General features: G+C 34.5%; 4 protein-coding genes across 10 annotated transcripts; 1 reads left to right on the top strand and 3 right to left on the bottom strand.

Moving 5' to 3' along the window:
* LOC109362393 (WEB family protein At1g12150-like) lies at positions 372-3085 on the bottom strand. Of its 2 annotated transcripts, none has more exons than XM_019608142.1 (4): positions 2844-3085; positions 2362-2544; positions 614-2235; positions 372-581 (listed from the first exon to the last, which is right to left on the bottom strand). In XM_019608142.1, the coding sequence occupies exons 2-3, from the start codon at positions 2512-2514 to the stop codon at positions 655-657; spliced, it is 1734 nt and encodes a 577-aa protein (XP_019463687.1). In that variant the 5' UTR covers positions 2515-2544; positions 2844-3085; the 3' UTR covers positions 372-581; positions 614-654. The 2 variants fall into 2 exon arrangements, with proteins under 2 accessions (XP_019463687.1, XP_019463686.1); XM_019608141.1 differs by lacking the exon at positions 2844-3085 and adding an exon at positions 2778-2840.
* Positions 4000-17760, bottom strand: LOC109362392 (sister chromatid cohesion protein PDS5 homolog A-like). 3 transcript variants are annotated; one of them, XM_019608138.1, is made up of 33 exons: positions 17551-17760; positions 16611-16814; positions 16255-16436; positions 15678-15804; positions 15358-15576; positions 14952-15168; positions 14724-14869; positions 14483-14625; positions 13291-13440; positions 13144-13192; positions 12869-13060; positions 11960-12142; positions 11171-11325; positions 10966-11092; positions 10741-10887; positions 10593-10652; positions 10310-10446; positions 10104-10221; positions 9585-9719; positions 9303-9499; positions 8329-8485; positions 8083-8229; positions 7548-7619; positions 6861-7469; positions 6670-6777; positions 6417-6496; positions 6045-6096; positions 5849-5935; positions 5707-5732; positions 5396-5452; positions 5155-5306; positions 4589-5010; positions 4000-4502 (listed from the first exon to the last, which is right to left on the bottom strand). In XM_019608138.1, the coding sequence occupies exons 1-33, from the start codon at positions 17659-17661 to the stop codon at positions 4452-4454; spliced, it is 5019 nt and encodes a 1672-aa protein (XP_019463683.1). In that variant the 5' UTR covers positions 17662-17760; the 3' UTR covers positions 4000-4451. The 3 variants fall into 3 exon arrangements, with proteins under 3 accessions (XP_019463683.1, XP_019463684.1, XP_019463685.1); XM_019608139.1 differs by having other exon boundaries at positions 4589-5001; XM_019608140.1 differs by lacking the exon at positions 5396-5452.
* On the top strand, positions 20700-21799 carry LOC109361454 (protein PYRICULARIA ORYZAE RESISTANCE 21). Of its 2 annotated transcripts, XM_019606911.1 has the most exons (4): positions 20700-20768; positions 20838-20919; positions 21023-21270; positions 21325-21799. In XM_019606911.1, the coding sequence occupies exons 1-4, from the start codon at positions 20757-20759 to the stop codon at positions 21652-21654; spliced, it is 672 nt and encodes a 223-aa protein (XP_019462456.1). In that variant the 5' UTR covers positions 20700-20756; the 3' UTR covers positions 21655-21799. The 2 variants fall into 2 exon arrangements, with proteins under 2 accessions (XP_019462456.1, XP_019462455.1); XM_019606910.1 differs by having other exon boundaries at positions 21023-21799.
* Positions 25000-27587, bottom strand: LOC109362735 (two-pore potassium channel 1-like). 3 transcript variants are annotated; one of them, XM_019608735.1, is made up of 3 exons: positions 27230-27587; positions 25563-26489; positions 25000-25341 (listed from the first exon to the last, which is right to left on the bottom strand). In XM_019608735.1, the coding sequence occupies exons 2-3, from the start codon at positions 26465-26467 to the stop codon at positions 25263-25265; spliced, it is 984 nt and encodes a 327-aa protein (XP_019464280.1). In that variant the 5' UTR covers positions 26468-26489; positions 27230-27587; the 3' UTR covers positions 25000-25262. The 3 variants fall into 3 exon arrangements, with proteins under 3 accessions (XP_019464280.1, XP_019464278.1, XP_019464279.1); XM_019608733.1 differs by having other exon boundaries at positions 25000-25346; positions 27230-27580; XM_019608734.1 differs by lacking the exon at positions 27230-27587 and having other exon boundaries at positions 25000-25346; positions 25563-26508.

Here is a 27672-nt window from a genome sequence, read left to right as displayed (position 1 = left end):
AACAATATTGAATATAATAACACAACATATATCTGTTTTGCTGTTATTCTGCACATAGTGGAAACATATTTTATAAAATACTCAACTTGTGAAGGATATTCTTTTATCCTATTGTAGGTCGAATAAGAAAATGAGTTTACAAAAGTTTGATTTTCCTATAATTATTTATAAAAAGAGGAGGCAATGGCACGGTGCTTATTGTATTGGATTGATTTTCTATCTCAACATTTGACATAATGAACAAGTCTATATATATCAACAGCAGTTTTATGAGGTCATGTAAGTTTAAGTGTGATAAGTGACAACACAATGCACTTTATTTCCTGTTTCTTTAACCATCTTCAGCTTTGCAAGATTGTACATACATAATGAGCCCAAACAAAACCTATATCTTATGTTTCACCTGGAATGCATATCAACCACAAACTTATCTGTTAAGGGCTCTAAGAACAAGAAGAAAATAGTGATGTTGACAATGAGAATCACATTTTCACAATATTTTTTGAGAGATACAAACATTAACATGGTTTGCAAATGTACTGGGAGAGTAGTTGATACATAAAATGATCATTCCAAGAGAAAGGTAGAAAGGTAGAAAGGCAACACACCACAACCAAGTTGTTTCCTTTCCTCCTTTTGATAATCTCTCACCTTTTAGATGCTCCAGGAGATTGATCTTGAAGAATTATCTGAACAAGCAAATATATGGGCTACCACCTTTTGTTCTTGTTGACGAAACCTCCTTATTTCACTCTCAATTGCAACTTTTGCAGAATCTGCTATCTCTGCATTCCACAAAGCCAACTCTGTGTCTGCCTTTATTTCATCAATTGCTTTCAGATTAGCTTCCACATTTCTGTCCATTTCATTTTTTCTTCTACAACTTGCTTGTATCTCTTTCATCATAACTGCCTCTTTCTTTTCAACCAGTTCTTCACATTCTTTGATTTTTTCACTCAGTGACTCATACTCTTCATTTGGAATTTTGATCGTACCACTGAAGTTTGAATGTGAGATTTTACCTTTCCCCTCAGACAAAATCTTCATCTCCTCAATGGCCCTTCTTTCTGCTGCTTTTGCTTCTTTAACCTCTTCTAGAACAAGCTCTAGTTTTTTCAGTGCTTCTTCAGCCACAGCTCGGGATTTCTCAGCTTCTTGCTTCAGCTCTTGAGCTTCTCTGTTCATCTCTTCTGCTCCTCTTCTTGCATTTTCCATCTCTGATGAAAGCATCTTGATCTTCAAACTTTGCTCGTAAAAGTTATTAGCTTCCTGTTCCTCCAAAGAATCTGGCTCAGGTCTTGCCTCTTCCATGCTCTCTTGCAGTTCACCAGCGAGTTTATCAGCAAGAGCTTCTGCTGCCTGTTCCTTCTCCTTTACTTCATCTTGTTCCTTCTTCACTTGTTTTAATTCTGTCCTAAGTGAAAACACTAACTTCTTAAGGCTTCTTTCTTCTACAGCAATGTCCTGCAGTATCTTTGTGGCTTTTTTAAGGTCTGAAGTTACAAGTTTCACAGAATTCATCTCAGATGCATGGAGTGTTTTCAGCTGCTCTTGAAGAGCCTCAATCTCTATAGTTGCTTCGGTTAGTTTTGCGTCTAGACTTTGGATTAGTTCAGGATCATATTCATTCCTTAAGGACTCCAATGCTTCGTCCTTAGCAGTTTTGTAAAAACTTAGTTGGGATTCCTTTTGTCCAATGACATCTGCCTCTTCTTGGGTTTGTTCAGATACAAGCTTCAATTGTCCAATTGAGGCTTTCATGGATAAGATTTCCTTTGAGAGTTCATTGACCCTTTCCGAGTTCAATTTAACTGCACGTTCAGCTTCGCCTGCGGTGTGAAAAGCTGCCAGCTTTACCTCCAAAACTGCATCATAGTCTTGCCTGATTTTGGTGAGTTCTTGCTTGGAAGCATCTAACTCAGCTACAGTTTTGAGGTATTCTTTTCTTGCATGTTCTACCTCTCGTTTCCAAGCTTCAAATCCTACAGCTTTCAAGGATATCGCCTTTTCATGTCGTTTGCTCTGATTTTTCACAGCTTCAGCTGCGTCCATTGCTGATTGCTTATTTTCTCTCACGCAGGAGAGCTTTACTGTCAAATTCTGAAGTGTCATTCCAGCACTCTCAAGGTCAGAAAGTGCTTTAGCTTTTGTGGTCTCAGCACTGTCCAGCTGTTTCTTTATACTGTTTAATTCTCTTTGTGCCAAGATAAGCTGTGTTTCCTTTTCAAATACATTCTGCAAATCAGAAAAGAAATAGTAAAATCCTTTGCCATAACAAACATGAAAGACTAATGAAAATGGTTGAGGAACAAAAAAGCATTTTTCATTGAACCAAAATGAAAAGTCAGATTTGATGATTACCTCTGATGATCTTCTCTTGACAGCAAATCTGTCCCTTGAGACAGCAACTTCACCAAATAAACTAACAGCAGCTTTGACCGATTGGAATGGTGCCCTTGTGTCAATCTCTCCAACCTCTCCCCTTGGAGAACCCCCCTTTGTCAAGTTTTTCATTTTCTTTGCCCTACTTGAGAATATTAGAATCTGCATGATATATTGCAATCACCATTCAATGAATTAAGCTTAACGTCTATAACAAACTGCACAACAAAATCTTAAACTTTCAAAGGTTAGAAGCTTTGATTTGATATATAATATGATTGTTTAAACAACTAATTTTCATTTCATGAGCCCTTAAACAATATAAATGTGATTGTCACCAATGAAGAGCATGTATATTTATGTCAAATTAAATGAAAATGATGAAAAATGGCAACCTTGTGTTTTACGTTACAAGATTGGTGCATGTGATGTGATGTGATGCATGCAAAATATATCCTTACGTGAAAGAATGAAAGAAAGAGGGTGAAGAATCCCCGTTTCTTCAGTTAATCTGACAATGAATTTAGAAAGCAAAGAAGGTTGTTGGAACTCAAAGGAACCTTGAGTTGATGAAAATGTGAGATTGATTCCTTGAGTCCAACTTTTCTTTTCTTTTCTTTTTTACATATCAAAGTTGAGAAGGGCCCTTTGAAAAGAACATCATAGAACAAGAGTTGGTTAAATGTGTTGGAATGTGGAATGTGGAATTAGGAATGCTATTTTAGATGAAGGGACAGAGAGGATTGTGGTGCTGGTGGTGATTGTATATACAAAACAATACAACACAAAACAGGGTGGTCAAATACAAAAATGACCCCTTTGCTTTGTGTTATAGACAAAGGCATTATAAATGTGACAATTATTGTAAACATGTTTCTAATCTCTCTAAATATAAATAATTTTGATTTTGTCCCATTATTTTTCTTTAGTTTTTAATTCTTGTTTTTCTTTAGTAATTTTGACCATTACGGTTTTGTTGGATATGTCATCAATTAGTATGACAGATGGCACACATTTTAATCGCAACTTCAGTGTGCTACTCATTGTCTTTTATCAATTGACATCAAGTGCATGCATGGGTCATGTACTTGCTCTAAATTAGTCTTGAAAACACCAGGTTTCTTAGGCTTTAAAATTTCAGGTACAATTTTAGAGAACATAGTGAAGATCAATGTCAACAAAGTATACTACCTATGTCATCTCCAATACACGATGTTCTTACTTAGTAGGGTTTAGGGAAGGTAATTGTACCCAACCTACCCACAAAGTTGAGAGTTAGAGTTAAGTGAGGCACGGGATGGTTTCAAAAGCTAGATCCGGTATTATGTTATGGGTGCTAGGTAGGATTATGTCGGAAAACAACTCTTGCTTTCTAAATCTAACGGATTCATACAATTTTTCCTGACCATAAAGTATTTAATCTAATCACCTCAGTTCCATCAGAAATGATGCAAAAGAAAAGTATGATGTGAGGAGACTATGCTCATAGTTAAAAACGTTTAACTGTCAACATCCCTTATAAATTTTCCATACAATTCACCTTTCCCTAATTTAATTAACTTTCATATAGCAACAACCAAACCTTAGTACAACATTGAAAAACTGGCAACTGGCCTGAAAATACAAAAACCTCAGTAAGTTGACACTATGGGATTTGAAATAAAGGAGTACATTTCAAGGCCATTTAATCCTTCCCTCAGTTCTCAAGATTTTAAAAGTATGCTAAATGATTCAAATACAATTATACCCACGTATAGCTGTACACTGTCAATAACCCCGTAGTCAAGTAAGCATATGGATAGAGTTGGAAGGATGAATCATATGCTAAAACCTATCACCTGGAACTAGTAAAAGGTCAATTAGCAGGACCATAACCCAAAAAGAAACCACAACAACCTTCAATCAATCCCCTAAACGTGAGAATAATTACAGTTATTCTACATTATACAGGGTGATTAATATATAAAGTAGCATCTTCATTCCCAGCTGATACATGTACTTGTGCTACAGCAGTAACACCACCTCTACTGCAATCTTGAAAGTCATGAAGCTACAGCTTCTAAATCTGCTCACTGTCTTTTCCCCCTGCTTTTCTTCCCCGTCCGTTGCTTCCATTTGCTCTGCATCAATCAACATCAAAGATGAGCTAAAAAAACATTGTAGTTAAAAAATGCTAGCACCGAAAAGGGTGAGTTATATTATGTACCAGAGGCACATCATCAGCGATCTCAGTAATCCTGGTTTCATCAGGACTTGATGGCCTTATATGTGATTTCTTCATTTTTCTAGGACTAACCCCCACATTGCTGTCACCTTGATACCCTTCAGTATCTGATTCTTCTTCTCCATTGATAATTTCTCTCAAAGCTCCACTTGCTTCATATACCTCTCTCTCTTCTGAACTACTTTCTTCATCAACGTTTTGACCACCTTGTGTGACATGCAACCTATCTTCTGAAAGTCTCTCACCATAATCCTTATTCGCTGGCTCTGATTCTTCTATATAACTCAAGAACTTTGCTTCCTTAATCCTCTTTCTTCTGGAAACTGCTTTTGATATCTTTGTTTTTTTCTCCATTGTTATGATTTCATCCAATGATTCAACCAGTTCCACCTCTTCTGAACCACCTTCAAAATAAAACTCATGAAGAAAAGGAAAGAATTTTGAATAGCTGGACTTTTTCCTGATACCATGATCAGGCAATCTGTCTGAACTCTGACGACATAAATGACATTCCACACATGCATAGCATAGATTTTAAGATACATTACCTGAGTTCATCCCATCAGATTTAGGAGTCATGATCACTTCAGGATTTGATATCTCAGAAGTCTCCTTGGCATCCTCTTGGTCGAAATTACTCTTCAGTTCACATTTTTTCGTACGGTTTACAGGCTTCATAGGAGATTGTTTACCGTTAACTCTGTAAGGCAAAATTGTAAAAGTTAACTGATTAGAGCAAAAAGAGAGTATCTCAAATGTGCAATAAGTATCTCAGATTTTTTGACACACATTTTTTTTGTCGTTTTATGTGGTGCACCACCTGAAGCTTTACATTTTTTTCCAGACCTACAAAGCAATTAAGAAAATAAGTCCACAAAATGGAGACGACAAACAATAGGATACAAAACCTTGCCAATTAAGCTAGTATAGATACAAATATACAGCTAAACATTCCACATGAAGCAGATGAACATGTATTCAACTTTTAACTTTCTAAAATATTATAGTGATCATTTGCATATATCATATACACAGTAAACATATAAAATGAGTTCAGAAAAACTGACAACAAAAACTAATTACTTAAAAGGGATACTTACGATTTAACTGAAGAGGGTTTTATCTTCTGGAGAGGAAATAAAAAAGAAATAGAATCAGATAATCAGATTTTAATCATAACCGACACCTTCCAGTGGAAATAGAAATGCTTTAGAGAAGAGAACAGTTTGGAAAATCAGAGACCTTAATAGATTTGTGACCCTTGTCAACAAGCTCCCAGCACTCCTTTTCCAACCGGAGTATTTCAACATCTCCATCATCATATAATATCTTCCACATGACATGACACAGTAACATTGTATCAGAATTGTAAATAATAGATAGCTGGACAAAACCTTTGCACCAAATTCGAAGGGGAGTTCAGCATCATTCAGCTTACCACATGCTTTCCTTTCAAAGGATCATAAGACTTGAGAGTGCCTCTATAAAATCTGCAGAACATCAAAACACCAAAATGAGAACTTAAATTAGAAACTTTATGCAGAGAAGAGAAGAAAACCATCACAACAACCAACCATGACAACTATGGTTTTAGAGCATGAAAAGTTTGAGAAATATACAAAATAAGAAAGGTGTAATGAAAAGGAGCAGCTAAATAGACAAGGAAAGTTGTCATTGAAAATGCAAAAAATGCTTTTATCACTGAAAATATTAAATGTCTTGTTTTCCCTTTAAATGACAAAAAATATTGACATCTATAGTTTGTTTTGCTTCTACAACCGATCCCTACAACTTAATGATAAGCACTTACTTCTTATCCGTTGGCCACCAAACTTTAACTCTGCAACCAATTAGATCTTCATTATCAATTTCATGTCCCCTTGTCATGCACTGTAGATGGAAAATCAAATAAAACAATATGACCCAAGGATTAGGAAGGAATGCAAATTGTAATTGTGTCACGTTGGGTGAATGGAGGGGGTCAAAAGATCCAAATATGGCATAGAGATACAACTAACATGAAAACCACAACAAAATCAAGAAAGCTTGTAAATATAGTTTACCTTGGCCAAACCAGATATACTTTTTCTTTTGTATTTTTTCGTAGAATCTATGGATGACTTGGAGTAGTTACTTGCCGTCCTATCACTCAATTTTAAATTATCAGAACTCTGCAAGAGGTGCAAAATGTAAGCAGACAACATTGACAAATTACATCCTACATTAGCATAATTCTAATGTAATAAGATTGCACCTTCATCTCATGTTCATCAGGTTTACCAGTCTCATCATTATGATATTGGCCAGAGCCCTTAACGTTTTGTTTTAAAGAGGACACTAGCAGGTCTTCATCACTGTCCTCGGCCATATTTATCTGTGTAGCATTGCTATCAAGATCAGGATTAAATTCAGAACCCAACAGTAATTTGATTCCAGGGGAGTCCTCTCCTGGAACTCTTCGAGAAGCCTTTGAAGTACTACTTGATAATATCAAATTAGTACAGGAAGACCTCCAATGTTTAGGCACTGGGATATCTTTTGTTTCTCGAGATTTTCTTTTTTGACCTGTTGCATTTTCTGCATCCTTCGGTGCATCCTTACTCGAGCAATGTTCATGACCATTGCTTGGTTCAGAATTAGAAGATAACCCACAGTTGTTCAACTTAATTTGTCTAACCAAATTTAAGTTATCAATATCTTGGTCATCCTTTTCAGTTTCAGCTGACACAGACTTATTCTTTTTCAACTTTTTGACACTGGTTCTCTGAGATTTTATTTGCTTCAACATCTTTCCCAGAGGCATTTCATTTCCATCAAATTCATTGTCCTTTGGAACTTCATCCTCAGCTAATTGGGACTGAACCTGACAAATGAAGGAAGTGTAATCAAATGGTTCCAAATTTAAAAGGCAATCACTTTCTTACCCTTCACATTAACATACCATTTCTAGATCAAGGGATTCAAAGTGAGTCAAGACAGTTTCATCAGCCAGCCAGGTATTCACACCACTTACCTGTCAGATAAACTCAGTAGCATTAATAAGCATCATTTTTAATTAAAATTGACCCAAGATCCTAAAAATTAGGGTTTCAATAGGTTGAATATGGAGATTTCATTGGACTCTTGACACATCATCATGGTCATTGCTGCCTCTCATGAAACATGGGGTCAGTTATCCATGTAAGCTGCCACATTGACAGTTAAAAGCTAACTCTAATGGTGGCACTAAGATAAGGACCATTTGGGAAGTAATTTTTTTTGGAGGACTCTATCCAAAAGATTTCAGAAGTAGGGACTAAAACCAAAATACTTTAAGGGACTAAAATCATATTTAAGCCAATGCTATGACTCAATCTCATTTACTAGAAAGGTATCTTCAAGAATTCACAACATTTGAAAGGCACTTTGTACAGTCTAAACAGCAACACGCATAAAAAGGGAAACTATAAAATTTGACAAAACAAAAAAGAGCATACCAGAGTGTCATCTGCTTCATTACTCTCATATGTTTTGTATAGCATTGGAGGCAGAGAAACCGAAGCGGACAATCCTTGCAAATCAACATCCTTCTGCACTATTTGTTTGGTTATTGCTAACCCAAGGTCACATATTGCATGAGAATTCTGGAGATTCGTTGAACACAAATGTAAGATTACATTATCATATCACTTTGACTTTTTAAATTTTCAAAAGTCATAAATAAAAATAAATTTATCCCCAACCTTTGATTTTGATGAATCAACTATATCTTCAGAATGCTTGATATAATGAAAGATAGAAGCGATGATGGATATATTTTCCTTCTCTCTGTTAGAAGTTACTTCTGACTTGTGATCTTCATTTCTTTGCACCATCATTGATAGTATTAAGTGCAACTGCCTGATAATTAAGAACATAATATAAATGAAGCAAAGTACTCTTATCATATTATGTATTGAGGTTTGATAACAAGTAGTTTTGTAGGTGTTGGCCCAAGTTTCATTACTCATTTAATTTCAAATCAACATTATCTAACCATGTTAAGCTGATATAAATCAGTAAACAGATAATGTAAACACCACAACCAAAGAAAAAGTGTACAGATACTAAAATGTGTTTGGACAAGGATTTATCAATGGGGCATTAACAAGAAGACCCATAAAAGCAAAAGCCTTTGATGAACATACAAGTACGAATGTAGATTTTGAAGTGATTCCGAACTAATTATTTTCCTTGCCATATAAAATAATATAAATTTGCCTATGTGTGATTTATGTTATAAATAACCATACCTAAGCCCGGATAAAAGATGAAAGTTGGGTTAGGCAATCAACATCCAATGTAACACTTCGTCGAATCTCGATGATATGAGCATATGAAATAATACTGAGCAGCTCAGAGTGCATAGAAGCAAACTTTTTATAAGGCTTCTATTCATAAGCATGTAGTAATTTTCGTATGTTTTGAATTCAAGCTACAGTAAAGCAAAGCTTAGCACTAAATGCATTAATTTTCTTCTTCTTTTTTGATAGGCACAAAATGTATTAATCGAAGTAATAAATCATTACATGTGACACCCACATATGTGAAATACAAAAGGTAAACCAAAGCTCCCCCAACCCCCTCTTTTCCAGGTCTCTTTTGAGTCTTGAGTTGCCATTTTTTTAAGTATATAAATATTCATTTGGTATGAATGTTTGATGTGTTAGAATTGTACCGGTATATGTTATCATATGCTCCAACATCCTTGCATTCATCAACATGGGGACATGAATTGTGAGCTAGTGCATGAATTAGGTAGGGAAGAATGTATTCAGGGTAAGTGGTCAAGGAATTCGCATCTGATTGCACAGAAAGTTGTCGTGACTTTGCTTGGTGATGCATTTGAATAATTTCTGCCAGGTTCTGTCTATCCTGTATTGACAAATAGGTGACATCATAAAAACACAAAATTGATGTCAAGGTAACAAATATTTGACAGAATGGATAAATGAGTTACCTCTGCAAACTCTTCTGCTTTCGATCCAAATATGTTGAACAAGAAGGCACAAGCATATTTGGCATCCAAAAGCCGGTCTTTTATATATTGGTGAACCTTGCTTAAGAAAACTTTCTTAGCCTGAGGGAAGCTGATCTATAAGTCTCAAAAGAAGACAATGGGATGAGGTTATTTGCATGATGAAATGAAAATTTAAAAAATATAATTTTTGTCAAGACATGATTATGAAAGTAGTTTAAAGAATGAAGTGCAGGAGGTTGTGAGTTCGAATCTCACCCATAGCAAATTTAAAAAATAAAGAGTTATAAGGTGGTTTGATGGTTAAGGGAGAAGGGGTGGAGTGAAGGAGATTGAGGGTTCGAGCATAGTTGACAACAACAAATACTAACATACTAACATTTGCCGATAAAAATAATGATTACGAAAGTAGTCTTCTATCTTGTTAATAATGTGGTCAAGAAAAAAACTATAAACTCTCAACAAGAATACAATAGAACACCAGATGGAAGAAGGAGCCACCTTTGATGCCCTTAAAGTTAAGTGAAAAAGATCAACAGGTATCTTATGATCCCAAAGCCTTGACAAACGAAGAACAGCTTTCGCAGAAGCAAGCCTCAAATGTGCCTTATCAACTGAACTGCAAGATAACACAAATGAATACATCGCATTTGAAGCCATAATCCAATTAAAATAAATTCAGAAGTATAACTCTGAAGCTGAGATACCTTGACTGTAGGTCCTTCGATATTTCACCATAGGATAGCATATTCCTAAGGATATCCAAAAGACTGTTAATATTAGGACGAACATGAGCATCTTTAACTGGCAAGTAGCTCTTTACTAAGGTCTTAATGCCATATATCTGTACCAATGAAAAAGTGGCTCAGAGAGAGAGAGAGTAAATGCTAAAAAAGAAGCTCCTTACAAAATTTTCCAATTTATCATACTACAAACAAATGCTAACCCAAGTATCATAAACAAATAGAAAAGTCTATTCTTCCTCCCTACCTTCAACATACAAAGATCACTTTTATCATCCCAAGATGCACTTTTATGATATTCTTCTTTCTAAAACAACAAAACATTTAGATGAAAATCAATTATTTCCATTCTTATTTCATAAACGAACACATTACAGGGAATTTGAAAGGCTTACACTATCACTTTTCAGAATCTTATTTATAAATTCTACAATTTCACTCTCTCTAGTCTCAAAGATGGGCATTGCAGTCTGTGCTATACACCCCAAAGACTGCAGTACTGGAGGAAGATGTGCTTTTTCTTCTAGTATGTCTACAAGTTTCTGCATACAAGATGACTAGAATCAGAATAATAGTAACAAAACGAGTGTGACTATAATAAATGAACAAACTATATGAACCTTGTACAAAACGGAGAGACTCTTGAGCCCATTATCCTTTGTTATTGCAACTAGTGCATGGACAGCATACTTGGCTTGCCTACGACTGCCTTCCAGACATAGTTTCTCCAATACAAGATCTACAGAACTGCATGAAATAAGGAAACAGTGAGAAAAATTATATAAGGAGATGGATTTAAAAGGTTAACATTTTAATCAGCCGTACCTTGAAGTCATTGCAAGTTGTTCATGAATAGTACTACCAGCCTTCACTAAAACATGCAAAACGCCCTCTTTAATCATATGATTATCATCCTTAAGTAAATTTAACAGCTCTTCCTCACTGCCATTAAGAAGCAATGGGCTGAAACGAGCAATTATCTGCAGTTTATGACAAGTTATAACCAGAAAATTGTAAAAGACTATTCAAACATTTATAATTTCAAAATTTTATAGCAGAATGCATAAACGTGGAATTATTGAAATTGAAGGATGCTGTAAAGATAAAAGCATTCAAACACGTATAGCACTTGATAAAAACCAATTTTGGGCTTTCTCCTATCAGATTAAACATTTACGATGAGCTGGTTCTATGGCCATGTATCAAAGCTTCTTAGTCATGAGTTTAATTATTGTCACATCTATGACAACAACAATAACTAAGCATTTTCCCTGACACTTATGTGCTTTGACCATTCCCAACAAAATTAATTTTCCACTTAGTGGTGGGCCGGTACTTCATCCATACTATAAGCCGAAAGGGTATTCGGATGATAGGGGTGTCAAACATCAATAATTCATTTCTAGGACTACTCGTAACCATTTCAGCTTTTGGGATGAATTGGTTCTTGACAAACACAATCACCGCCCACATATACCAATTACTTAGTATCAGCTTTGCCATCATTACCAGCAAAGTTGGGAACCATTTATTTATCAATCATGTGAGAATACACAGGCATGTTCAAGAATTAAGTGCTACAATCAAAGAAACCTAGATATCACATGTTCTTACCAATAATATATCCATGCAAGATTGTATGCACTGGGAATTCAGTGCAGATTTTTGAGCAACTGTTTCAGAAAGAATTGCTTTTACATGCTCTTTGTTGAAAAGCAAATAGGAGCACTTCATAGAAAAGGTATTCATAAATTCATAGAGACGGTGTTTCTCGCCAAGTATTTTAAGCAAATCATCCTGAAAACAACAAATTTAATAATAAATAAGCAAAATCTGTGAATAACAAACTGATTCTTTCTTTCCCTAAAAGAAAAAGAAAACTAGTCTGAATCGTAACAATGGAACTATCATTTAAATGCTAATAATGCTTGTATTATATGCCCCTAAAGTGAAGATCTCATTGCAATTATAGTACTAACATCTATGCAGTTCATGACATTCGCACTTAGAAATATGATCTAAACAGCTACAGCAAAGCAGACCCAGAGATAGATGTAATAGCATCATCAAGTTCTGAAGCTCATTAAACTTTTGGTGTTAACTATAAGATAGTTGCCAAGCAGCCAGATAGGTTTTAGCATCAGTTGAAGTTCAAGGTTAGATTAAAATGAAAATGTAATGCAGGTTGGTGTTATATTATAATGTTAACAATGGCTACAGCTCACTAGCAGAGTAAATGAATAATTAATCAGATTCATAGCCATAAAGGGAGAGTTTATGGACTGTGGCAATTGATGATAGTGAATTAGTGATAGATATGGATTGAAATCAATTCATGGAAATACTAAGTACCCAAGTTCATGTAAAGTTTGAAATTGATATATATCACGGGAATTGATAATGAACTCCAAAGAGTTAGTTCTCATATATTCACCACAAAGATTAATGTTAAGCAATTTATAACCATAACTTTCCAAAATAAGCATCTCCAAAAAAAATATTTATCAGTACTGGCTATTCTACCCGGTAGATGCGAGCTTGATTGAAGGTAGTCTTTGGATCAACAATATTTGTCAATATTTTCCAGATATTAGCATCTTTTAATTGATCAAGAATCCGAAAACTCTCTTCAGCCTTTATGGGATTAGCAAATAAATGGGACATTACTCGGAAACAGAATAGAATCTTTTTCTGGACCTCGGAATCGTTTTTACCCTGCATTTAAATGAGAATCAGTCCCTTCTGCTCATCAAATTCCTTTTGAAAAGTTCATCTTCCTAACATCCAAAGTCACATACCTTACAGAACTGCCTCAGAGATAGATATGCCTGCATCTCTTGTTGTAACCTGCTACCGAAGACATACATTTAAAACCAACTTTTATTGCTTACTGATACTGAGATATGAAGAGTTACATAAGCCATTGCAGACATAACCAATCTTACCTTTGTTTCTGCTCCATTATCTTTTCAAGTGCCTTGATCTCCACTTTATCAAATCCAGAAAAAATCCCAACCCAATGTTTAACAATATCACTGATCGAAAACTCTGCTGGAAACAGGGACCCACATATAATAGACTCAATTATATCTGATCTGCAAAATGAAGTGAACAAGAGAAACAGAAGTTATCAGAATGCCACTAAGCATGTGAAAAACAGAACAAAAAAACGAACCAAAAAGGAAAAGAAAGAAACAAGCTCATGAAAACACATTCTTCTGTTAAAACAATGTTCGCCATCTAAGCATCCAGCTCCTCCCATTTTCTACTAGAAAAGTATGTGAAAACTGGAAAAAGTTAAGCGATTGACAAAAGAGACATCCAAGCAACATACTACAACATGGACATTGTTGACCCTATATAATGAAAAGCTAAAACAGTCAGAGTATCACTATATCCAAATTTAATTTCCAATTCAGTGACTTCTATGGTTGCACAGCCCCACATGTCATTTTTTTACTGGATCAGAATACTATTCTCAGGCTACACAATAATTTCTCCTATGTAACACTAAAATAGACTGATCAGTCTTCAGATACCTTGCGCAGGTGTGCCCTAGTACAGCAAGGACTATGCAGAATCACAATAATTTTTTAATCAATATTATAACAAGAAAAAAAATCCTTCATTAAGTGTGGTATCAATAACTATACTAACGATTTAAATTTATCCAAAGTTGGTGTAGTACTACTTCACACAATCACACTTCATTAACCATAACCAATCATTAAAATATATCATCCCATCATGAATAAACACACCAATAAAAGAGCTAGGGTTTCACACCACATAGGTCACATTCTCATACTAATGCCTGAGGGAATTTATACTCAAACTAATCTATACCTCGAAAGCATTGGTACTTCAAAATTAGAGACAGTATGGGTACGGTCACAAGTTGGATACACATGGGTACATACCGTATATGTAGCATATTATTACTACTGTAATTACTATTAATACTATTATTATTATTATTTTATTTTAATTTCGGTACACGGATTGGGTACAGCTAGGTACTATTCGGGGGTGAATACTAGAAGGTTATTAAAAAAGAGTCCTTACTCTATTGCTAACGCAAAAATCAAGATGGTTAATGGAAATGTCAAAGATAACTATCGAGCACAATTTTTTCACCTGAAATCTTTGTCAAAGAAGCTTCTAAGGATCTTCCCAGGAATCCAGCCATATTCATTGGGATTGACTGTGTCAGAGCTCTTCTGACAAAAAACTCTATAAATCTCAGCCAATCTTTCCATAGTATACTTTTTAACGAGTAGCTGCAAATGCAAAGCAACAGGCGGAATTGAGATACTGTGTTTGAAATCATCAGATTTAATTAAGATATAAAAAAATCAATAGAGGTAGGTATACATACAGATTTGTCACGAAGCCGATCCGCAACAAATTTCACAGTTTCAAGTGGAACTGCGTTTGGGGCATGACATGCCACATCACATATAACAACCACAACTTGCTTTCGGACATTTTCATCGAAATCCAGCAGTCGTTCACACAGGGCAGCTAAGTTTGACTCAAAAAAATCAGCAGATATAACATAAATAAAAAAAATTATACAGACTGGATGCACATTTAATTCACTCACATATTATTTGAGGAGCTTCAGCTCTGAACGGATTTGACAGCAAACAGCTCTTTACATGCTCAAGGACAGACATACGAACCTCAACAACTCTATCAGTCAACCTCTTTAAAAATTCCAAAAATATAGGCTGAAGTGCTTCGGGAATGGAAGGTCCAGAAATAGCAATTATATCGCCAACCAATTTCACTGCCTTCAAACGGGTTTCCAGTTGGTCAGTCTGCAAATTCCCAACATGGCTCTGATGTTAAAACTTCATAAATTTCAAAACCAAGAACATCCACAAAGCACAAAAACATATATATTTCGCAAAGAAACATCTGAATAACAGCAATAAGGACATTTTTTTAAAACCGATATTGTTTGAGAACCCATAGAGCATAACTTAATCTTACAAAACAACAATTACCAGTAGTTCTCCAGTCACATAAGGGAGAACTCCAGATAGTACCAGAGGAGCACAGCAATAAAGATCATAGATAATTCCGTGGTATTCAACTAGACTGTTCACTGGCTTGATATCTCCAGAAATTAATGATAGCAAAAATTCTTTGATGCTGGGTTCAAGTTTTACAACACATTGCTGTATGACATTCATAGCAAGCCTCCTTGCAGCCATAGTTACACCCTGGAATTTCAATACAAACATGTTTCTTACAAAATATTAGAGCGGCAAAGGCATCAGCTATCTTCCTTTAACAGGAAAACGAATTTATAAAAATTACTTACCTTTTTTTCACGACCTAGTTTAGACAGTAGAATATACAAAAGATCCTCACGGACATCCTCGCTCTCTTCTAAGAGAACCGTCATTATAGTTTGCATAGATGACAGAACACTTTCTCTATGATCATCTCTGGGAATGAAACAAATATACAGATTCCACTCATTAATCTAACTGAGATTTTTAATCAAGAAATAAGTACATAAAGATGACATGCAAGAAAATGGCTAAGACATCTTCCTAGTTCTCACCTCACCTCATGTTCGATACTTGTTTCAACAACAACAAGAACCACCACGAAGCAATAATATCCTACTAGATGGAGACTGTTTATAATGCAATACATGAATTACCCCTCCAAAACATCACATTCCAAGTACACAAAAGTGTATAGTTTTTTTCTAGCTATCTTCAATTCATTTCTCAATTCTAATTATTTTTAGACACAAAAAAGAACCCAGGATCCAAAAGATACACAGCAACAAGTAAATATAGATGCTTTCAGGGAACCCGTATTTCTTACTCTTGACATTAGTACACACCTCAAACTTAACTAACTAAAGGATATTATAAAAAACTAACCTGGCAACAACAAAGAAAGTACTGAACATCTCATTCACCAGATCATCACATTCAAGATCCAACATTACAACACATGACCTATATTTTGCAAGAGTCTCCAATATAAAAACTCTCCGGCCAAAAGATGGACCATTGGTATCACTTAGCCCACTGAAAGTGCTCACAATTAATTGAAAAGTATCCTGCGAAGAGGTCTAACAAAGATTAGGACAGAAGACAATAGTAACTAGCTTATGTTCTAAAAAACAAATTGGGGGTGGGGAGCTAAAAGGGAAAATATTGTACTTATTTATAAGTTGTAGATAAGAAGGAGGCCTAAACTATAAAATTGGATAATCTTAGTAAATGAAGAGCACCTTTAAAACATCATCACTATAAGGAGCTTCAGGGGCAGTAATCCGAGTTATCTCACTAATACATGTTGCAACCAGTAGCTTGACATCCCTGTCTTGATGCTTCAGCAACTCAGGCTTAACAATTGCATTAAAAAAGGGCTTAATTGGATCCAATATTGAAGCTGAAGGTGACTGATCCAGTTCTGCGAGGCACGTAGATGCTTGCTGCATGTGAAAAGCATTAGGAGGGGAAAGGAGAGATGAGTTAGCTGTTGCTAAAATTGGAAAGAAAAAAATATAGCTACTTGGCAAACTACTCTCAAATACATTTGAAAAGAGCCCCAAAGTCTCCCTCTCCACTTTGACTTGTTTCCTTCCATGACATGAAAGTTGCCATTTTCATTTTATTCTGATTATTTGTTCCCGCTCAGTTTTCTTGGCAGGGATGGACTCACGTTGTTGCCATGCCCCCCTCACTCAACTTGAGAAACTAATTTTCTAATACACAAGGTAGACGTTTATCATTTCCACTCCTGTATATTTGTACTCTTACATTGGCCCTCCCCCTACTACTTAAGGTGTGTGAGGAACCCAATTATAAATTTTACATGCGATAATGGACCCACTTTTTTAGTTGAGGGACCTACTTGAATTTCCCCAAAAAGTAGAGATAGCTATAGGGTAATTGAACTAGTGTTTACAGAGAGTTTCATGACATGATTCACAAATTAACCTAAGTCGTTGTTGATAACTAAAACAAGGAATCTCCTCAGTTGCAAAAAGGGCGTGATAAAATAGATTATCGGTAATAAGTAACCCTAATAAGAAGCAGAGTGATAAAATAGATTAAATAAATGCAAGGAAATGAAGTATAAAGATGAAATTGGGATAGTGAGATAAAGAAAAAGGTGGTGTGAGATGGAGAATTGGGGAAAGAAGTAAGAATGATAAAAAAGGAAACCTTCAAAAGCTTGATGAGAGAGTCTTTAGAAGAAGGAAGAGTATGGAGCTTGGATCCCAAGTCCTTGAGATGAAGAAGAGGATTTTGATTCTGAATCTGATTGTGAGCCATCAAATATGAATGAATGAATCAATCAACAAAAATTCAGAGCTCCATCGAGAGACTGTGATGTGAGGGTTTTGTTTTTTGTCTCCGCTCCACAATCTCAACAAAGGTCATTTAGGTCATTAACATTCCAAGTTTCCAACCCCTTACTCATATTCACTCATTAATTTTCCATTCGATTCAAATATTTTAATAACAACAGGGATACATTTCGTCACATATTTCTTCATATCTTATTCATTAATTTTAGCGAAATATAATGGTTTTAATTAGTTAATAGATTTAAACTATTAAATATTCATAAAATTAATTACTTGAATGAAATATAAATTTAAAAAATTTATTTTTAGAGTAATTAAATTTCCACTCTTTTAATATATATTATATTCAACTAACCTTATTCTTAATGTTTTATACTTTCTTTTTCACTTGTTGATAGTGTTTTCTTCCTCTAAAATCAAATTTGATCCAAAATCTAAATAATAAAACAAAGTTATTCTTCCTCTATATCTCAAAAAATTGTGATGTAATATGATTTAGCTAAGTTCATATAAAATATTAAAGTTTCTTTTAAAATTTTATCCTTTAACTACTTTATTTAAAAGAAATTATTTTGCTAATATTTTTTTAGATTATTCATCAATGTCCATACCATGGCTTCATAATTCTCTCAGTTGGGCATCCTTCAAATATCAATTAAGTAAAAGTGGTACATGTTGGTTTTGTTAGGATAAATGATGATCTTGGGCTCATATAATTTTATAATGTGCAAGTTGGTTTTAGGTTGATATGATTAATTTATTTTTATTTTTTTGGTGAAGGCAGGGGAGGTATTAGCTAGTGTGGTAAACGATGAGGTGTTTTCACATCAAAGAAAAGTTTGATACAACAATATAGGCTTTTGACAAGTAAAGGAATTGCATAATTTGTTAAAACAATATTTAGTGCAGTGAACCATGCACATTAATGATATACACATCCGATCCATAAGAGCATATAGCAATATAATGTAAAAACTAAACAATACAGTAGTAATTAATTATTAAGGTAATAATAGTTCATGAATTTTGTGCAAAGTAATATAGGTGATAATGATGAAAATCAACGTCCATGGTATAGGAATAAGCCACAATGTCTGAAAGTGAATGTCTCCTCTCCTAAATAGAAAGCATGAACACGACGAGATCAATAACTACACTCTCATGCTTTACGCTTATCAACAATCTTAACAAAAACAATTATCAATGCGATAATAGTGATCACACTTTGGTTTTCACCATTCAAATTATTCTTCCTCTTCAATTCAGACAAAAAGTATGAGATATTGTGTGTCATAAACCACACAATATTTCATTATATAACTGGCTAATTAATCACAATAAATCCTTTCATTGATACTAATTGATCCCAAGTAACTTTATGATATATATTTCTATATGTATAGTTATATAGTATTTGATATTATGGCTAGAATCAGTAAAACAATATATGACCTGCAAATAGACATGTCATAAATATTAATTATAACGAAGATCTACCGATTAAAATAAAATAGATTTTGCAGTAAAATTTGATCATGACTACTTTGCTTTTTTGTTTTTGTTTTTAAAAGTTGGATTTTTCTAAATCGGTTTGAGTGAAACTGAGAATATATTTGCAACAAAGTAGGTGAATATAATGCAAAATCCATTATATTCGAAATAGAGGGACGGGTATCTATAAATCATGTATGTATAGGAAAGGAATGGAAAGTGTGCAATGTATAGAATCTACAAAGATAGTATCACCAAAATCGAATTCATTACAACACAAAAATAGAATGTGTCACATTATTAAAAGGGAGAATATTGGATCATGATATATAGTATGTATGAAATGATGATATCTCAGACAGTAGGGGTTGATATATATGTATGAATTCATTACAACACAAAATCGAATTCACATATATGATTCATGTTCTTAAACATGCATGCGTTGATATATATGAAACCATGTGATGGATCTGACTCTTATTATATCTATCTCACTCACTTTCAGAAGAAATATATTATATTCTATCTCATTGGGATCCACTGTAAATTAAAAGAAAACATGGGTTTTGCAAAAATAAAAGGCACAATGACTCTAGATCTAAGCTTTGAATGCATGGAATAAAGAAACACATGGCGAATTCCGAAGGCCACGGATTTAGACTATTTTCATTTCTCAATTTTCACACTCCCACGTACTCCATGCTCAAATATCATTTCATTTTGGTACTTTTTTTTTAACTCTTTTCTAATGTGTGCCTACAAACACATCTCAACAATACGTAACACACTATTTTTCATGGGATTATTGAAAATATTACATACTATTTAAACAATTTTCCAATGGAAATGTATTTTTCTAATCATTCCTAAAATATTCCACATTCTCAATTGTATATATTGTATATTTTTCCTAACTCCAATTAGTTTTTTTTAAGAATATAAATATCATTGAATTGGTTCCTTAATTATACATGTGAATTCTATTACATGATCAATTAAATAGTAATTTAGTGGCATACAATATATTTAGTGGCATACAATCATCTATTTCTCTTTACACAACCAAATAGACTACGGTCTCTATTTCTCTCCAAATTCTCGTATCTCTAATTTTACTTTAATCTTTATTTCTCTTCAAATTCTCTCTATACTTTTCTCTTCTCTTCAATTCTACTCTATTAAACGGAAGCTTAAGGAAAAGGAGTGAGGCGTGTAAATGAAGGGAGCACATGGTATGTTACGGGTATGTGCCCTTCTTGAATGTACCGACAATTGTAAGATCAAACTCAACCACGTCTCATCATTTTATTAAGTTTTTAAACCTTTATTTATTATAATAAAGAATAAGGATCAATTGTCATACTTTTTATGTTTCATTGTGTTACAACCCAATGAGAAATTACCATCTATTTAAAAAGAAAAAACACAAATTATAAAGTAAATTTTTTATATTATTTAGTAGTGTTTGATTGAGTTGGATATGGAGATGTGATTTTTTAGGGACCTAATATCTGCTTCTATAATAACCCCTCTCCACTCTCTTCATGACCTACTGCCTCACCAGCCATGGCTGAAAAGGTTGGGTTTTGTTATCTCTTTTCTCTTTCTCCTATCTTCATCTTTTTCACTTTTCTTTTCTGTTTTCAGATCACCATAATGAAGCTCAAGGTTGATCTCCACTGTTCCAAATGCTACAAAAAGGTCAAGAAGCTTCTCTGCAAATTCCCTCGTGAGTTTTACTTTCTTTTCAATCATGCACATTTATAGGAAGAGTATATATAAAAAAAGATAACAAATTGAGTTGATTTGTTGATTGGTGTTGTGAACAAGAGAAATTCGAGATCAGGTGTACGATGAGAAGAACAACATAGTGACGATCAAAGTCATATGTTGTAGCCCTGAGAAGATAAGGGACAAGCTTTGCTACAAAGGTTGTGGTACTATCAAAACAATCGAGATTCTTGAACCTCCCAAACCCAACCCACCTCCACCCGATAAGCCTAAACCTGATATCGAGAAACCCAAGGAACCAGAGAAGCCCAAGGAGCCGGAGAAGCCTAAAGATCCCGAGAAACCCAAGGTGCCGGAGAAGCCCAAGGAGCCGGAGAAACCCAAGGAGCCGGAGAAACCCAAGGAGCCGGAGAAGCCCAAGGAGCCGGAGAAACCTAAAGAGGCTCCAAAGGAACCTGAAAAGGCGAAGCCTGAGCCCGAGAAGGCGAAAGAAAAGCCTCAGGTGGTGGAAGCAGGTCCTCCTGAGGTGGTGGATCCTCCTCCAGCAATGGCGGTGCCAATAGGGATGTGCTGTGTGCCATCATTCTATGGCGGTGGGACATCATATTACGATGGTTACTACGGAAGGCCTGTTTATGATAGCTATGGTGGAGGCAGGCCTTGTTATGTGAACCATTGTGATGAATATATTGTTTGTCAAGATAACACGCAACAACCCTGCACCATTATGTGATCAATTATTACAAATTAAACCTCTTTCAAGAATAAAGACTTTGCAATGTAATTAATTCTATGTTATTATATATATTATATGTGTGTATCTTTCATTTTTAACAACTTAATAATCAACTTTCTTTACCAATTATTTGATTTGTTCATCAAGGAACCCGTTTGGTGGGAGCTTCAAATGGTAGGCAGAGTAATCCTCCAAATCAATTCCACTTTTTCATTTTATTCAAGAAATATATTTCTAACCAACAACAACCACTATTTAATACTCCTTAATTAGGCCAGGAATCATTTTTTTTTGTTTCTATAATCTATAAAGTTCCTTTATATCTTACGTAAGTCATGGAAAGCTTACTATAGTGAGTTCTCTAGAATTTACAAATTGAAGATTTTGTCAAACTTTGTTTTCAATTTCATTATCATTTAATAATTATAGCAGTGGGAATTTTGAATTAGGAAGGTGACAAATAAAGGAGCTTATCTCATAAATTGTCGTTTAGAGAAATTTGAATAAGAGTTGGCTGCTCATATGTGTGAGTGGTTATGATGAATGAATGAATGACCTCAAGAGACAATGACAAGTTTACAACAATTATCCTCTGCTTTAATTTCCCTCATTAGATCCATCAACCTACACGTACAGATTCTGAAGAAACGCATTGCAGAGGGAAAATCAAAATACAATTTTACTTTTTCCACTCAAACTAAGCTCTATTCTAAGAGAAGGATATGTAGAAGTTTATGTGTATTCTTTTTTCCAGAAAACAAAAAAAAAATACATGGTAAAAGATTACAAAAGTGACTAACAAGGCCAATAAAATTATTTAAGCATGATGTCAGATATTAGATTCTCATTAGGTATATGTAAATATTTGATTGGATATGATATCTCTATCTTAGAAAGGTTTGTTCTTGGACGGAATTATAAAAGTTATAACATTTTATAGTTATTAGTGATCCAGCTCCTTATGGATCATATGTTACAACTTGCTCTCTCCAACTCTGTCCTATATCCTACACAATAATACAGTGTCATGTAATATTTTGTTCTATTCCAGTAAAGGGAAGAAAAAATCACATATGAAAGAATATTTTTTTATTGATATAGTAGTAAGCTGAATTTTTTAAATGATGTGATAATATATTATTGGGCAAGACAATGTTGTATTCACCAAGTTGGGACATGGGATAAGAAGTGAAAGGGATTGGACAATCTCCATTGAAGATATATGTTGCTTTCATCTCAAGATAATGTTTACTTTCTGTTGTTCACTTCTTCTCATAATTTAATGCAGTTCAATGAACACTCTACCTGCCATACCTTATTTTCCCTCAATTTTATTGTTGTTATTAATAAGTAATGCTAACTTTCCTCTTGATTATTAGTATCTAAGAGTATGTTTATATATTCTAAATTTGAACTTCAAACTTCATTTCAGAACAACCCAAAGTATAACTACCTATGCTGTATTCCAGTGAAAGTAAAAGAAAATGAAATTAACTTTCTAGTTTAAAAGAGTATCTTAGTGGAAGTCTTTTTCAGTTACGTCCTTCTTTTTAAAAGAACCCATGAAAGATAAGTCTTTTGACAAAGCCAAAAGGCAAAATATAATTCGAGAATAATTTTATTTACACAAACACTGCTTCTCAACCGTGCATTATTATGTAAGCTAAAATGTGTTTTCGATCTCTTATTTTTTTTATAATTGTGTGATTTTGGTCCATGCCAATGTTTGCTACTTTATAAAGGGAAAGTTTTAGTTTTAAAGTTTTTACAAAAGTTTGAGATTTTAGAGAGTGGAGGCGAGATAGAAAAGGAAGAACAATATTGTTGGAGCTCAAGCTTGGACTCTAACATAATTATTCGAAAAGAAGAAGGGTCACACCTCTTTAATCTATTGCCTAGTTTAGTAGTGAGGTAAGGTTTGTGAGTGATTTGACAAACTTGGCATATATCATAATTTGGCTACTATGCAAAACTCACAACCAACACAGAATACTTGTACATATACATAATCAGATTCCCAAACTCGAATTTATTTTAAGATAAACTAACTCACCAAATATTATGTACTTATTCAACTATCTCCAAATGAAGAATTGTCAATGCTCTTTCATCACCCTGCACCAATTTTTTATAACAAAAGTCATGGTATAGTCTCAAACAAGCAGAACAAACTTGACACTTAACTGGTATCAGTCAGAGAAATAACAGAACCTTTTAGAGGAGTTTGTACTTGTGTTTTTCTTGTTATCTGAAGCCTCCTTCTCTCTAACAGCTGCTTCTCTTTTCATTTTCTTCCACTCTATTTCCATGGCCTTTGTCAGCGTATCAACTTTCCTAATAAGCATCTGAATAATCACGAACAGCATTAGCAGTGGCTCCATTAGCTAAGATGACTTCCTCTACTTCTTAAATGGTTTGGCTAAGCTTTTCAACTACCAGAATCTTTTGGCGGTGTGTTTTCTCTAAGATTTTGTTTTCCTCCTGTTTATGTTAGTTATAAATAGGCTGAACCACTTGCACTTCATTATAGAATCCAAATATATAAAAAAATGAACAGTTGGTGACATATTGTAGAGTAACATAAGAGTGCATACAGTTGGTGACATATGTTGCAAGCTTCCATTTCCATTTGATGAGTAACATAATAGCGCATATAGTTCAATGTTCAATCTTAATTATTATTGAGATATATAGGACCCTCACTTCCTCACATAGCAACCAAGGTATAGGATAAAAGTAAATTAGACAAACTTGGAAGATCTTAATCTTGTCCTGTCTTTTTATTTTATCTTTGACCATTTACTTACACAATATGGAGGGAGATGACTATTAATTAAACTCATCCCCAAATTTAACTCTCTTAGCTTGTTAATATTCTTCTATCTGTACGAAAACAAAGATATCAATTTGGACTATTAAATTGCTTAAACTCTAATTACGTACTATGGTCATTTTCTCTTTTACTTGGTGGAAGTCACTCAGATCAATTTGTACTTATGTTGGAATTTGAAAGCGACCAGATAAGTTAAGTGGTATCCAAGAAAAATTAAATTTAGGATGAATATTAAAGAGAAGTTGTCACCTTTACTTAGAAGTACTAAAGTGTATGATACACACTAAACAGAAGTTCTCACCTTTGGCACCAGCTGTGTCTGGAGACAGAGGCAAAGCCAAATGTATAGATGTAGTGTTAGGTCTGTCTTTGACAGTGAAGGAGAATATGAGACTACATATTTTGTAAAGCTTTACAACAATACTTGCATTGCATTGCATTCATATTTCCCTTCACACCCCACAACCATCTACATGCACCACCACATTTAACCCACTATTAACTTTATATAAAAAACAAAGAGACTCCATTTGGTATCCCTCTTTTGATGTTCAATACCCAATTTCCATTTGCTTAAGGCTTTCATACATTACTACATAGAGTACAACACCACTTGGAAACACCTCAATATCCTCTCTACAAGATAATACCAATGACAAGGAAACTAAAATCTCATCTGAATTCATGAGGTAGTAGGGGGAGATCTAGGGTTACGATGATTCATCTAAGATCAGCTTCGGTCAGAGTTCCTGATTGATCTTGGTCTAGTTTTCTAAAGCTCTCCATCATATCTGAGATATCTTCTTGGCTGATCTTTCCCATTTCCTTCAACTTGTATACAATGAACTCTGCTGCACTGAGAAAAAAGATAGTGGAATGTGAGAATTTGGTAGCTTAGTATAACTAATTATTGAAGATAACTAATTACTGAAGATAACTAATAGGTGTTATAATGTGGACTTGTGTATCTGAGTGCAAATGATATATAAAGAAGACCATACAAGCTTACAACTAGCTTGTTTGTTTTCCTATGAAAAAGAAAAACCCATGGGTATTACTCTTATTGTCTTACCTAATAACTCTGTCTCCATCAAGATCTGCTGCCTCAAGATCCGAGGGTGACAGTTTTCGGGTAAGAACCATTTTCGCCAGTGATTTTTGTCTACCTTCAGCATATAATTCAGCAAGATAGGCAAAAAACTGAGCTAAGCAAATAGTGCTGCTCAATATCCAAAAAACAGCAAATGTACGACCAATAGTAGTCGAGAAGCTCTCATCTCCATAACCCAAAGTAGTGATTGTGGCACAGACACAGTAGAAAGCATCCACAAAATCTAGATTTTCAACAAAATACAGAAAAATAATTCCCACAATCATGAGCACAATAAAAGTAGCTGCTGCTACCATGAATTTGTATTTGGCTCTGTGATTTTCAACCTCTTGAGAAAGCTCTGCTAGGCCAAGTTTTCGACCCTTGTTAATGGCTCTAACCAATAAGACTTCCTGCTTTTCCACAATGTAATCTGCTGCCTTGCTAAGAAGTAAACCAACAAGAGCCATGCCAGTGAAGACATAAATACATGCAAGTAGTTTTGCAAATGAGCTATTAGGCACAAGATCTCCATATCCAACAGTAGTCATAGTCACAACACAGAAGTAAATGGCATCAAGAAACCTATTGGTTTTTATACCCTTCATCTGATAACTTGTGAAATAGAAACACAGGGTACCTGCACCAAGGTATGCAGCTAAACACAAGAACACTGGCTTGAAATGGAATTCAGCTTCTAGTTTTGTTGCAGATATTGATTGAAGGTGTGAAGGGTTTTGGACAACATTTTTATCTTGGAGATTGATCTCTGTATCTGAAGTGCTGCCACGGTGCGGCCTTCTTCTTTGAAGGTCACTCTTTTCATTGAGAAGAGAATGATCTCTTGACTCTGAAAGCAATGACTGTTGAGCCTCATCACTACCCATCAAGTTAGCTTCTGCTATCTTTCTGATCTCAAGTTTGATGCACAAAAAGAAGCTTCCTTGAATGGATTTATGAAACTAGTAGTGGTAGAATAATCCTCAATAACAACAACATTATGGATAAGGGTTTTTTGTGAAATAAGTTAACTTTCTAGATTCTTGAATATGTGGTTATTTGAATTTTAAATGATCTATGGTAAATGGATTGCACAAACTAATTTCCAATTATCTGATATTTTGCTAATTTTAGATTTTTGTGCTCTCCCTTTGTTCTAGCAAAACCTTAGACATTCGGTATTGTTGAAAACCACTGGGCAGAACATTAAAAAAAAAAAAGACAATGAACCGTACAATTGTGATGTACTATGATAAGTTGATCTAATCCATCAACAATTCACCTTTAGTTCATTATAAAAAGAAAAGGTTTTTACATGCAAATTTGAAGGAAATCAATGGCTGAACTGAAGGTTGGCCACGGTTATAAGTCTGAACAGAAGCTAATTGATACATTCATTTGGACTGAGAATACAAAGAAACGTGATTCAAGATGCAGTATCAAGGGGATCACATACATCAATCTTATTTTCAACCCTGAGGGAACATTACTATTAATTCCAAGAAAACATTAATCTGAACTTCACTTTTCTCCTTAGAAAAACCACTATACATCATATGACATTTATGTCATTGATTTTTTGAAGGCATAAATGATATAAGGACTAACAGTCACAAGAATAAGAGGAAAGTGCATTAACTTCTAGCTACCTGGGAAAGTTGTTCCTGGTAAATCAACCACTTGAAGAAAGAAAGGGATTTACACACACTTCAAATTCCATTAAATAAACCAGAAGGAACAATTCTCATATTCATTTGAGGAAGTTCAGGATTCATGAAAACAGCCAACAATGTCTCTGATGCTGCCAAATGGACACTTTAACACCTCAAATTACTATGTTTCTTTCCATAAAACCAAAGTTGGTGTGGCCTTTCTCATCCACTCACATAATATATTCAAAATGTGATCTTAGCTGTAATGTTGCGATTATGGCCACTGCCACCTTATATTCTTCATCAATCCTATTTTTGCATCATAATTTGAAATGTTATTTTTGGTATTTGTTATCTTTTTTTATCTATTAAGTCTATCTACTTCGCTTCCGTAGAGATTTAATGATGTCTCCTATCCTATGAACAATGAACCCAAACTA

The sequence above is a fragment of the Lupinus angustifolius genome, chromosome LG12 (genome assembly GCF_001865875.1).
Source record: "Lupinus angustifolius cultivar Tanjil chromosome LG12, LupAngTanjil_v1.0, whole genome shotgun sequence".
Taxonomy (NCBI): Eukaryota; Viridiplantae; Streptophyta; class Magnoliopsida; order Fabales; family Fabaceae; genus Lupinus; species Lupinus angustifolius.
Note: the sequence above shows the minus strand (reverse complement) of the source record. Positions and strands in the feature narration are given on the sequence as shown.